This window comes from Macrosteles quadrilineatus, unplaced genomic scaffold, assembly GCF_028750875.1.
Source record: "Macrosteles quadrilineatus isolate MER2022 unplaced genomic scaffold, UCM_ALF_1.0 Scaffold_3__2_contigs__length_128488019, whole genome shotgun sequence".
Taxonomy (NCBI): domain Eukaryota; kingdom Metazoa; phylum Arthropoda; class Insecta; order Hemiptera; family Cicadellidae; genus Macrosteles; species Macrosteles quadrilineatus.
The window spans coordinates 33,368,106-33,380,975 of NW_026542596.1; the positions used below are offsets into that span (position 1 = coordinate 33,368,106).

At 36.0% G+C, this 12,870-nt stretch overlaps 1 protein-coding gene across 1 annotated transcript in view; it reads right to left on the minus strand.

Moving 5' to 3' along the window:
• Window positions 1-12,870, minus strand: part of LOC128989859 (gamma-aminobutyric acid receptor alpha-like) — an 81,423-nt gene that overhangs the window by 5,891 nt on the left and 62,662 nt on the right. Inside the window, exons 3-5 of the mRNA XM_054411945.1 lie at window positions 5,318-5,427; window positions 3,807-3,874; window positions 1,956-2,176 (exon numbers count right to left, since the gene is read on the minus strand). Coding sequence (XP_054267920.1) covers window positions 1,956-2,176; window positions 3,807-3,874; window positions 5,318-5,427 — 399 coding nt within the window. The remainder of the gene's footprint in view (window positions 1-1,955; window positions 2,177-3,806; window positions 3,875-5,317; window positions 5,428-12,870) is intronic.

The following is a 12,870-nucleotide window of genomic DNA, read 5'->3' on the forward strand; positions in this document are numbered from 1 at the left end:
ATATGTTCTTATACGTATTTTTGTATGCATTTTTATTTCAATACATAGTTAACAAATTATCGGCGTAAGTAAGTTAAACGAAGGTTTTTAAGTTTGATTTTGAAAATAACTGTGCTTTGTATAGTTTAAATAGTGGATTTTATAAAATATATCGGACAATATTATTATCTTATTTAGAAAACTGCTCGGAGTCATATGATATTAAAAGAATGAAAAGCGTATTTCTATGGACATTAAGCGACTTATCTAGGCTTTAGAGGGTTTAATCCCACTACTTTTCAACCACTTACTTTCCTTTTCTAACAATTCAAATCTTATTTTTGATACCTTATATACTTAATAAAATTACAGAGTAATCGTCACAAGCATCAAGAACTACAAATTCAAATGCATTGTATAGTTAACTTATTATATAGTTTTATTTTTATTATGGAATGAATGTGTTTATCATGAATCAGAGCTGAGGAGTGAATACAAGATCATTCTACTGACAAGTTTCTGACAAGTGATCGATGGACAGTCTGAAGAAGAATATGACACAGAGTCATAAAGAAGATCAGTCACCTGACGAGTCAATTCGTCTAGGAATTCTGATTTATTATACAACGTTTGTCTTCAATCTTTTGTAAAAGAACCCTCAAAAAATCCTTCATTCTCTCAGTGTGGCATTGAATATTTCGTTTTTGTCTTGGCCTAATCCAAACAATACTTTTCTATAAAGAAATCTTTTTAGAGGGTAGGTAGTTTTTATTTTATTTTTATATAGCTTATTGTTTTCCACACTCATAATATACTCTTGCAATAGTATATTTCGTACCAAGGGCCGAAAATGAGGTTTTGCCGGCTCGAGATAGTTTTTAAGTTCGAGACGAAGTCGAGAACTTAAATCGATCGAGAGCTGCTAAACCATTTCGGTCCGTGGTACGAACGCTATTTTTCACCACACTATACCCTATTACCAATTCACCACTATTAATAATAATGCACACTGATAGTCAACACAACTACAACTTTAAGGTTAAGAAATAATTTGAGGAATCAGCAAAAATATAAATAAATAGTTGCTAGGTAACAGTGACAATAACACAATTCTATATTGCAATGCTATGGATTTTGATTGTGTATTTAAAACGCATTCATGTTCTAAGTAAGTAAGCGGACAGCTGATTTTGCGGCCCCGGCCTGTAAAAACCTGCTCGGTCCCCAAATTGGCGACAGCTGGCATGGCCAGCAAAACGTAACTTTCAGCCACCAATTAACGTATGTAATACAGCCAAAAACATCATAGTGTGGTGAAAAACTTGTTTTTGTATTCTATAATTTGAAAAAAAGTATATTATGTTTTTCTGCAAGAAAAATATTTTAAACAGAGTTTCAGGGAAAACCTACATCATTGGGTAAATTAAAGCACAAAATCGACATAATATAATCACTCCCAATATATTTATTTCGAACTCGTATCTTAATCTATGAATTCATTAAGTTGAGATTGGTTAGAAAAGCCAATTCATGCATAGTAAATAACCTTGAGACTATGCGTATCGTTCATATATCGTTTCAGTTGGTCGAGACCACGTTTCTTTATCAATAGGAATATTACAGCTCTGATACTCATAAAGATCTTGCCAATGTTATATATTTTTGTCAGAGGTTCCTGGCATTTTAGAAAGTAGAGGTAGTAACTTACACATTTTTAATTAGCGTATTTAGTTTATTTTGAAGATGAGAGGTAAAATAAATGATTTTAGATTACTTTCAGAGTACCTGAAATATGGTTAATTGGTAGAGACCAACCAATAACCAATAGCCATTGTTGTTTCTGCAAGTACCTTCTACTATGCGAGGTTTACAATAAAAATTTATCATTTTACGAGGAGGACTGACATAACTTAAGTCACTGCAGTTGCTTTTAAAATTGTTGTAAAGTAAATCTCTACAATTGACCCTCTTCTCACCTAGATGAGTACAATACTCTGCCATCCTGGTAGAGGCGTACAAACTTGTTTGGCGTGGTGATAGTGTGGAGGTAGGACTGTTTGCCGTTGTAGAAGTATGTGTCGGGCTTCCATATCCTCTCCAACATCGTGATGCTGAGGGCGAGGGTGTCCTTGTCCGAGAGAAAGGCGAGGCGACGATCTACCCAGGTCTGACGGAAGTAGCAGTCCATCGAGTATGTCTGGAAGTGTAAGTAGGGGGGGGGGGGAAACAAGCCCTTAATACAAATAGCAACAATCTACGAAATAAATATGTAATGGCAAATACTACAGGGTGTTTTTTTTTTTAACTTGCATCTTTATTTATGTAAAAACCGCAATAGATAGAAATATGCAGTTTGCGGGAATCATCTATTGACGTAGGGGGCCCAATTTTTTTGAATTCGACGTTACATTCACATTCCCCCCTTTCCCCCCTGTCCCCAACTTAATTTTTTTTAAATAGCAAATTACCCCTTGTGACATATCAAATGAAAGAGCATGAAAAAAGAAAATTTGTTGTGAAAAAAAATTAAAATGGGCTCATGAATTTGTGAGATAATCACTCCCTTTTCCCCTACCCATAACTTGTTTTTTTAATAGCAAGGTACCCGCCCTTGTGATATATCAAATGAAAAATAAATTTCACCAAACGTTTTCTTTTTTTATGCTCTTTCATTTGATATGTCACATGGGGTACCTTGGTATTAAAAAAAAAAGTTGGTGGCAGGGGGGAAAGGGGGGGAATGTGAATGTAACGTTTAATTCAAAACAATTGGGCCCCGTACGTCAATAGATGATTCCCGCAAACTGCATATTTCTATCTATTGTGGTTTTTACATAAATAAAGATGCAAGTAAAAAAAAAAACACCCTGTATATTTACAGGAATTCATCAACAACAAAATGTGATGATTAAAATAGAGCAAAGACTAAAATTGAACTAGTAGCTCAATTGAAATTGAAATGAATCTAAATGTAAAGGTTGTCTATTAGAGAATGTTCTAGGACCAAGTACTTTCCTTTGGATATTAGAGCCAATCTCATCGGAAACAAGTCAACCGTGTGCCAGAAGAGATTTCCCAACCTCATCGTTCGTACCAATAGACCAGAAAAACATCATAAACACGATAATAGTTACACTTGCCAAACAGTCAACAGATGCAGTGAAGTACAGAAATACATTAGTGAGATAGTAGGATAGTCGAGCACACAATTTATTAACTTATTTACTTATTATTTATTAGTAAGTCGGTGGCTCAGTCGGTAGCGTCGCGGACTTCGGGCCCAAGGCAGCGATGTCGTGGGTTCGGATCCTGGTCACTGCCGATAACATTTTATCAGTACAGTTCACCTTTGTACTGTACCGGCTCACTCCTTGCTTTGCTGTAAACGATCCACGCACGGGCGCTTAGTCTATGTGGACGGGCAAATGCAAGGTTAAAAGAGGCCGCCAACCTCTTTTTTTTAAATAGAATAGAATAGAAAAATAGAAAAACTTTGCAAGAAATAGGACTGCAGAAATTATAAGTTTGTCTTGGAGAACAGGGAGAACTCTACTAAAAGTTCATCGTTTTGATAGACTCAAGTGAAGTCTCTATTATCTATTATCTATTATCGTATGCTAACCATAATCAAGAACTTATGTAGAACTTCTGTTTTCCGATCACGATATTAGTAAGGGAAAACCATAGGGCTGGCATATGCAAGCAGCAGACACGCAAAAGATCAATAGTGTGTACTGGAGTGTACTAGATCAATACTACGATTTTTCATAGTACTTTATACATAATATATTACGATAAAATAGTGAGATAACACTAGTAATACTTACCATGTCAACCTCCGATATAGGTCCCATACTTCGTACCATAATGTCCACCTCGACAATTGCTGGGGGCCCTGAGGACATATGAAAAGCACTTAAAGTGAACCAATAGCTAACTTGTTTACTATGAGGACAGTTGACTTCTTAAAGGGCACTACACTTAATTTTTTTTATGTAGTTTGAGATAGTTTACAATTTTTAAAATTTGACCACCATTTTTCAATATGGCTGACAACATTAAAATGTCTTATAAAATACTCTGTATTGCTGAATAATATGCATTGAGTGTTCATGATTTCTGATTTATGTTCTCTGGTTTCACAGAAAATTCAAACTAAACATATGTTTATGAAAAAGTACTGTAGTTATATATCAAATGTTTTTCATTAACGTAAACTGAACCAACCTAGAAAAAATAATTAAGCTTAAATACTCAAAATTAAAAAGTCAAACTTGTCGAAGAAACCATAAGATGGGAAGGTGCTACTTTCCTTGTATCCAGGAATAGCTGTGGTCGTAACATGTTTACCAGACGAGCAAAGCGGATATTGACTGTCTGTGATTGGCTGTCAGTGGAACGCGTGTCAATCAATCGTATTTACTCTGCCAAGCTCTAGACACCAGTCTTGCTATAATACAACTTGGTGGTTCTGCAGTAATTATTAACAACAACATACAAAACCAAAAAACTAATTTAAACTTTGCCTTTCAAAATCTTACGTGAAAATTTGCTTAGGTTAGATATTATAATGTTTTAGAAAGAATGTCACATTAAATTTTTACACGTACTAAATGGCGGCTAGATTCATGGAGAGCTGAGCTTGGATCATAAATAAAGGGAGATTATATTCACACATCACTCTGATATTTCCTTTCACGGTCAAAATACCGTGACTGCTAACTATAGTCTGTATCATGGAACCTGTCTCCTGATCCTCCATCCATCTGGAAATGGCCAATCAATTAAGGCCGATATAATCCAAGGCAGACGGAGTGGTAGGAGACAGGTTTCATAATACATACTATAAACGAATGCTATCTCACCTTGTACGTAACCCCTCTTGTGTTTTTGAGCATTTCTTTGGAAACATAATTTTAACATTACAGAGTATGTTAGGACATTTATAATATACATTTTCATTTGAAACTACAAAATATGCTGACCCATACTCCTCTTAATTCGCAAATATCTATGTCATTGGGTCATGTGATAAGGTATGACCAGGTTTTATCTCCTTGTATATATTTTAAGAATAATGGGTAGTCCTGAACTTTAATTTTTTATACAGTATAATTATTATTATAATTGTTATATAAGTCTAGCCCCTACAAAAAAATTCAATTTCCCCAAACACCCCTCTTTATTAATTCTACACCCATTTCCCCGGAAATGGTAACATAATAGTATCCATACGACCTCCAAAGAATAACCCCTACAGACCATGGTGGAAGTAAATAAGACTACCCTAAGCTACAACGCCTCTAAATTTCTAATTCTCATAAGGGGTATAGCTTACCCCCAAGACCAGGACGCACACTGTTGTCGTAGCCTCGCAGAAGATTGTCCAGCAGCTCGGATACATTACGGTGGTTGTTTCTTTGTGATCCTAGAGTGTTTCGAGGGGTCCTGAAACAAAGGTCATCACTCATGTTATAAAATTACTTTTCAACTGTTTTTCAGAGTAGAGTAATCAGAATGTCACTGGGTTTTTATACACTCGTGAAGCTTTTTGATAGCTCCTAATTGGGTTGAAACGTTGTTGATAATGTTAAATGATCCTGAATCAGCTATTTTTGCTCTATTAACAAACAAGTTAAGGCATGTCACCCTCTCACCCTCATATTTGATTCATGTTTCGGATAAAAATACTTTTACGCATAGCATTAGTTTCATATAAGAATGTGTGTTATAATAATGAACCCATTTTTGGGGCTTCCCCCTGACCTGGCTGACTATGGTGATAGACCCCTAATTTTATTTAAAAAAGCTCAAAAGTTCATCAAATATTTATCTCCAATAACTTAAAATAAAACTAGTTTCTTCATAGTTTTGCCAAACGACTTATAAAAAATAAACTATTCGCGAACTTTTAACAAAAAAAGTTCGATATTTCGACATAAGCCTTCTTCAGGAACAAAATAGAAAACAAAATATAATATATACATATTTAAAAAAAACTAAAAATTAATCAAACCCGAATTGCAGCCTAATAAAAATACAATAGGAAAGATCCTTCACCGAAAGAGCTATGGAACATGAACCCAAACTCCGAATAAATCCTCAAAAACCAAGCTACGCACATTATGGATAAAAATCATAGTGCCAGCATTATAAAAAAATATATCAGCAACAAAGTTTCCACTATTGGCACCCTTTAGTAATCCCACATTTACAAGGCCCTAATTCAGGAAAGTGATATTGCAAGAAATCATAAATTAAATTATTATGGTTCACACTTTGTAAAAAATCCAGACATCTCAAATTGACGGACGAGTATCTACGACTCATTCAACCTCTTCTCTTACGTTATGGTTACGGTAATAAAGGTTGTCTCTCTCTCACAAAAAATGTATTTATACTGTACACTAAGTCCGAAATAGTAGAGTAAGTCCGAATCCACTTCAACCCTTGAATATAATGGTATTTCTACATATAAAATTGCTTTACAAATATACCAAGGACATAACATAACTTAAAGGGGTTTTGTATTAAATTATTGGATTCCTGCAATGTTGCTGTAACAGGTGTCAAGAATAGTCACGAATAAAGGTCTCTAGAATAATATTGCATAATTTCAAACCTTTATGTGGGTCAGATGTAGCTTATATCCATGATAAAACATTGTAGGGGATGTTTCTCCATTGAAAGAGTCATAACTCTAGAAAAATGGCTTAACTTGCTTAAATTCTGCCTTTACCATTCCTTTGCTAAGTCCATAGACAAATAATAGTTTATAAATCTGTATTTGCAGGTGAGTTATAGCCAATTTCAAAAAGTAACAATGATAAGGATATGGGTCAAACACTCTGTAGAACTAGTTCAGCAAGTTTGATGAAACTCCACGATAATCTGTGGAAGACTAAACTTCACCTCTCAAACTTCAGTGCCGTCTGATGAAGTAATTGTTTTAGTTGAAGTCTCGTTCATTCATTATTATCCAAAAACTCAAATCCAAATCATCTAAGGAGTCATTATTTAAAATTTAAATTGATAATTATTTATAGGTTTGAATGATAAAATACCCCGCCGCGGCAAACCTGCAGACTAAGCGATTGTCCATCTACTTGGCTGAATTCCACAAATTTGTTCCCTTAAACTTGTCAAATTGTTGCTATTAAAATATCATAAATTATATTAGTACTTAGGGTTGTTGCTACAGAAAAGACAAAAAGATGTGCTTTTTAAAATTGAAATATTCATAGCATAGTATAAAGTAAACAAATTTCCCAAATGGCATTAAAATATGTCCATAGACAAGCAAGCTATTAGTACATGTGTATTCATTCTCCATAAAAATAACATGGTCATTTAATATTTACACTTTTTGGAATGTTCTCCATAACCGTTAGGCATAAACAACGCTTCAGTATACTAAATCATTTTTTATATGAGCGCTACACAATGGTTTGAATATAAAGTGCTAAATACTTCGGTTTTAAGGTAAAAAAAAGGAAAATCACATCACCCCATAAAACCCCCTATAATACCCCGTTCCCATAGTCTGATCCTGCTGGTCCGCGAACTCGTTGGAATAAATCTAGGTTTACACGTGTATACCCAAATTTCATCAAAATCGGATCATGATTGCTCGAGTTATCAGTCTGTCGAAGAGAATAATATGGTTCTACATATAAATTAGTAAAAAAATAAATTTTACCTACGACCGTTTTTTAAAGTAGCCATTTCAGTCCAGTTCTTAGAATTGAAAAGTTTCACTTTACAGCTGTTTACTTTCATATCCGCATAGTTTCATTTCATATCCGCATAGTTTTCTCATATCCACACAGGTAACGGACCAATGAGGTTCAAGTATTGAGAGAAAAGAATTAAAATTGTAATGCTTCGAACGTCAACTAATCAGCTGATCAGCTGATCAGTTGACCAATTTAAATTGTTTGTTGATCCGACTTGTTCATGTTGATACTCGCGTATTCTTAATTCTTAATTAAGGTGGTGGAAGTCCAAAAATAAATGAAATATTTGCCGAATTGTACCTGATACAATATTATTTATGGTAAGAATGCTGCTAGCAATGTAATATTAAACAAAGTTTAACAAACACGTAATTACAGGAAATCAGCTGATTATACAACAAGTCGTTGCATCACTTTCAGTTGCAATGACAATACACGAAAACATAACCTCTCTAAAAAGTTATCAGTAGTGATTGTTAGTAATTAAATCTAGATTGATAGTGATTAAAAAACGGTCGTAGGTAAAGTAGTGTACGCAACTCGCGTTAATAGTCTTTACGACACTCGTAGAAGTTTTTTTAAGGCACGAGCCAAATTTTCTACTCGTGTCGTAAAGACTCACTTAACGCAATCGTTGCGTAAACTACTATTAAACAACAAATTTTAGCGACAGTTAGTAATCGTTTGGCGTTCGTTTTTTAATAACATCTCCGTTTTTATGCCTGTATTCTGCACAGTTTTGGTGTTAAATAGTAGTGTGTTCCTTTTTAAAAGCGTATAAATTGCTGCATTTTTTTATTTTTTCTTCTACTTTTGCACATTTGCTTGTATTTTCTGCAGAGACGCTTTGCACAATGCAAAGTTTCTTTAGTCTGGGGTCGGTAAGAAGACTACTTCACCCCTCGGACGAATACTTCTCTAAGGTATAATACCTTTCTGAATAAACTAGTAGTACGCTTATTCTGCGCGTAACGGGATGAGTGAACATGAGCGCAGTAATGAAAGAGTCCACCCACACCTAGCCTACTTACCGGTGTCACTGGTTAACACAATGTTTTTTGTATGGGCAAATCAACCAAATCTTAGTCACCAACAATCCTAACTTCTCATCCATTAATAAACCAAAGTCATTGGTAATATACGTAATGGATTTCCAACAGTAATCGATAGGAGGTAAATCCATCGTTCCTGTACAACATGTCTTTTGATTAAATGAAGCATATTTCCATATTTGTTATGAGGCCTATCATAAACAAAACAAAGCCAAACTGAACTAATCTAACTTAACCTAATTGCCAAATCACGATGTAAGGAATCTCCTAAAAAATATCGTATGGCTTACAATGATGAATTAAAACGATATCGTAATTATACCTTCTAAAATGATTAAAAATCCAATATATGTTTATCTAACTAATGAAGGGTTCTCACACTCCAGACTGCTCGCCTTGACTACTTCCTTCACCACTTCCTATGTCGTGGACCTGTTTCCCTCCCTTCCTTTAGAATTTTTTTTATTGCAGATCCATTAATCTAACTGTCACAACGGGTTCCCACACTCCGGACTGCTCGCCTCAACTACTTCCATCACGACTTCCTACGTCGTAAACATGTTTTCCTCCCTTCCTATGGCATTTTAGTATTGCAGGTACATTAACCTAACTGCCACAAAGGGTCCCGACACTCCGGACTGTTTGCCTCAACTACTTCCATCACCACTTCCTACGTCGTAAACATGTTTCCCTCCCTTCCTATGGCATTTTAGTATTGCAGGTACATTAACCTAACTGCCACAAAGGGTCCCCATACTGCGGACTGCTCACCTTGACTACTTCCTTCACCACTTCCTACGTCGTAAACATGTTTCCCTCCCTTCCAATGGCATTTTAGTATTGCAGGTACATTAACCTAACTGTCACAAAGGGTCCCCACACTCCGGACTGCTCGCCTTGACTACTTCCTTCACCACTTCCCACGTCGTGGACCTGTTTCCCTCCCTTCCTTTAGAATTTTTTTTATTGCAGATCCATTAATCTAACTGTCACAACGGGTTCCCACACTCCGGACTGCTCGCCTTGACTACTTCCTTCAACACTTCCTACGTCGTGGACCTGTTTCCCTCCCTTCCCTTAGCATGTTTTTATTACAGATCCATTAATCTAACTGTCACAACGGGTTCCCACACTCCGGACTGCTCGCCTTGACTACTTCCTTCACCACTTCCTACGTCGTGGACCTGTTTCCCTCCCTTCCTTTAGCATTTTTTTATTGCAGATCCATTAATCTAACTGCCAAAACGGGTTCCCACACTCCGGACTGCTCACCTTGACTACTTCCTTCACCACTTCCTACGTCGTGGACCTGTTTCCCTCCCTTCATTTAGAATTTTTTATTACAGATACATTAATCTAACTGTCACAACGGGATCCCACACTCCTGACTACTCGCCTTGACTACTTCCTTCGCCACTTCCTACTTCGTGGGCCTGTTTCCCTCCCTTCCTTTAGCATTTTATTATTGCAGATACATTAATCTAACTGTCACAAAGGGTTCCCACACTCTGGACTGCTCGCCTTGACTACTTCCTTCACCACTTCCTACGTCGTAGACCTGTTTCCCTCCCTTCCTTTAGCATTTTATTATTGCAGATCCATTAAGCTAACTGTCACAAAGGGTTCCCTCACTCCAGACTGCTCGCCTTGACTACTTCCTTCACCACTTCCTACGTCGTGGACCTGTTTCCCTCCCTTCCTTTAGCATTTTATTATTGCAGATCCATTAATCTAAATGTCACAAAGGGTTCCCACACTCCGGACTGCTCGCCTTGACTACTTCCTTCACCACTTCCTACGTCGTGGACCTGTTTCTCTCCCTTCCCATAGCATTTTTAGAATTGCAGATACATTATTCTAACTGTCACAAAGGGTTCCCACGCTCCGGAATGGTCGCCTCGACTTCTTCCTTCACCACTTCCTACGTCTTGGACCTGTTTCTCTCCCTTCCCAAAGGTTTTTAGAATTGTAGATATTTATTAATATAACTGTCACAAAAGCTTTCCACACTCCGAAGCGTTCGCCTTGACTACTTCCTTTACTACTACTTCCTACATCGTAGACCTGTTTCCCTCTCTTTCCATAGCATTTGAGTATTACAGATATATTAATTTAACAGTCACAAAGTATTTCCACACTCCTCAGTGCTCACCTTTCCGCTTCCTTAACCACTCTCTAACCTGGACCTGTTTCCCCCCCCCCTCGCATAGCATTTTAGTATTACTAACATCTTTGAATATTTAATATTCAATGCCAACATTAAATTGAATAATGTAAAAATCTGCTTCGTTCTAAATATATCCTACTAATATTATAAATGAGAAAGTTTGGATGTATGGATGTATGGATGTATGGATGTATGGATGTATGTTTGTGACAAGTGAACGCGAAAAATACTGGTCGGATTGGGCTGAAATTTGGCATGATGATAGCTCATATTCCCGATTAACATATAGGCATATTCTTATTTCAAAAATCCTTTCGGGCTCCGCCCCAGTGGCTCTGGAGTTTCCCATGTTAACCTTATGAGAAATGGAATTATTGAATCTTAACAGCTGTTTCAATTAAACCAGTTGGTTCTGTTCTATGATGATCAATAGCATTAAAGTTACAAGGATTACCAACAGGGTGCAGCACTATTATTTCTTTTACATTTATGACAACAGCTAATTTGCAACCAAAAGGTGAGTGAGCGTATTGAACGAACTTCAACCTGGAGGCAAGTTAGCGTAGCGAACGAGCTCCAACCTAAAGGTGAGTGAGCGTAGCGAACAAACTTCAACCAGGACGTGATTGAGCCATGCGAACGAGATAATCTTGAAAATTAAGAAGTTAAACGGGGCAAAGCCCGCGGGTTACAGCTAGTACATATATATTTTTAGTTTAAAGGTGAATTTTAATACTGAACATAAACGGTATATAACTGCCGATTAATATTGTAAAGTTCAATTTATTATTCAGAAAGTTGTGAAATTTAATAAACTTGAACAACATTATTCTGAAACCTGTGAAATTATAATGATATATATTTATAGACGCCAAACTGTTTACTCCATGAATGAAAGAGCTTAGAGTAAATGTCGTTCTCTCTGTCTTAAGTAGACAACAAAATTGTTGGTCGCAAAACGTAAACAAATAAAAAGAAGAAGAAGGTAGCTCCTAATGTTATTCTTATGGGACGAATTTAAAAATGTTTTTTAAGGGTTTTATAATTACTACTGAGCAGAATCGTCTAGAATTTTAATGAGGTCTTCCCACTGGTGTCATAATTATTTGTGCAAAATTTGAACGCTATAAGTGTGACGGTTCTTGAGTTTTTGGTGCGAACACACAGACACACTCACAGACAAGCGGACAACTTTTCTCCGACTCCGCTATACACGATACATAGATTCGTTCACTTCGTTCACTCATCTACAAAACACCAATAATTCGTGAAAATAATAATAATAAAATGCCCAAGTTTCTTATCAAAGAGTTAATAGAATTAGAGAGAATCGTACTAAACTTCGTTGAAACAGGCGAGTATAAAATAAACTTACTGAAAGGTTAGGTTAAGTTTGATTCGGTTATGTTGGGTTAGGTTAGGAAATTAATACCATGTAATATCCATTATATTTTTTTAATTCTAACGTCCGATTCAAATTGTATTTTGTCAGCAAATTTAAACCACAATTAGATGCACAACAATAGCTTTCGAATTATTATAGTAATTGGTAAAATATGATTGATTTACCGACGAGACGCGACCTGTTAGGAGGGGCGATTCTTCACAACAGCTGACTAGGCACTCTAGCACCCCCTCCCCATCCCTCAACTCACTACTTTTCCTTCTACCAAACTTGTGTAGAACTGAAATCTTGTCATATACGCTTTACAATTTTTTATAAATCTGACGTGAGGGGGTTTGCCAAAACTTCATTTAAAAAGTACCTTTTGAAAAAGTTAAGTTTGTATCACATGATATAGGAAATAATAGGATAAAGACAAAAACCAACCTTAAGACATTTATTACCACCCTTAACTTAAATAAATGAGGTATTATATATTTATCTAAAGTTGAATTTTATCAATTAAAATATAGACAAATTTTGCATTTTTTT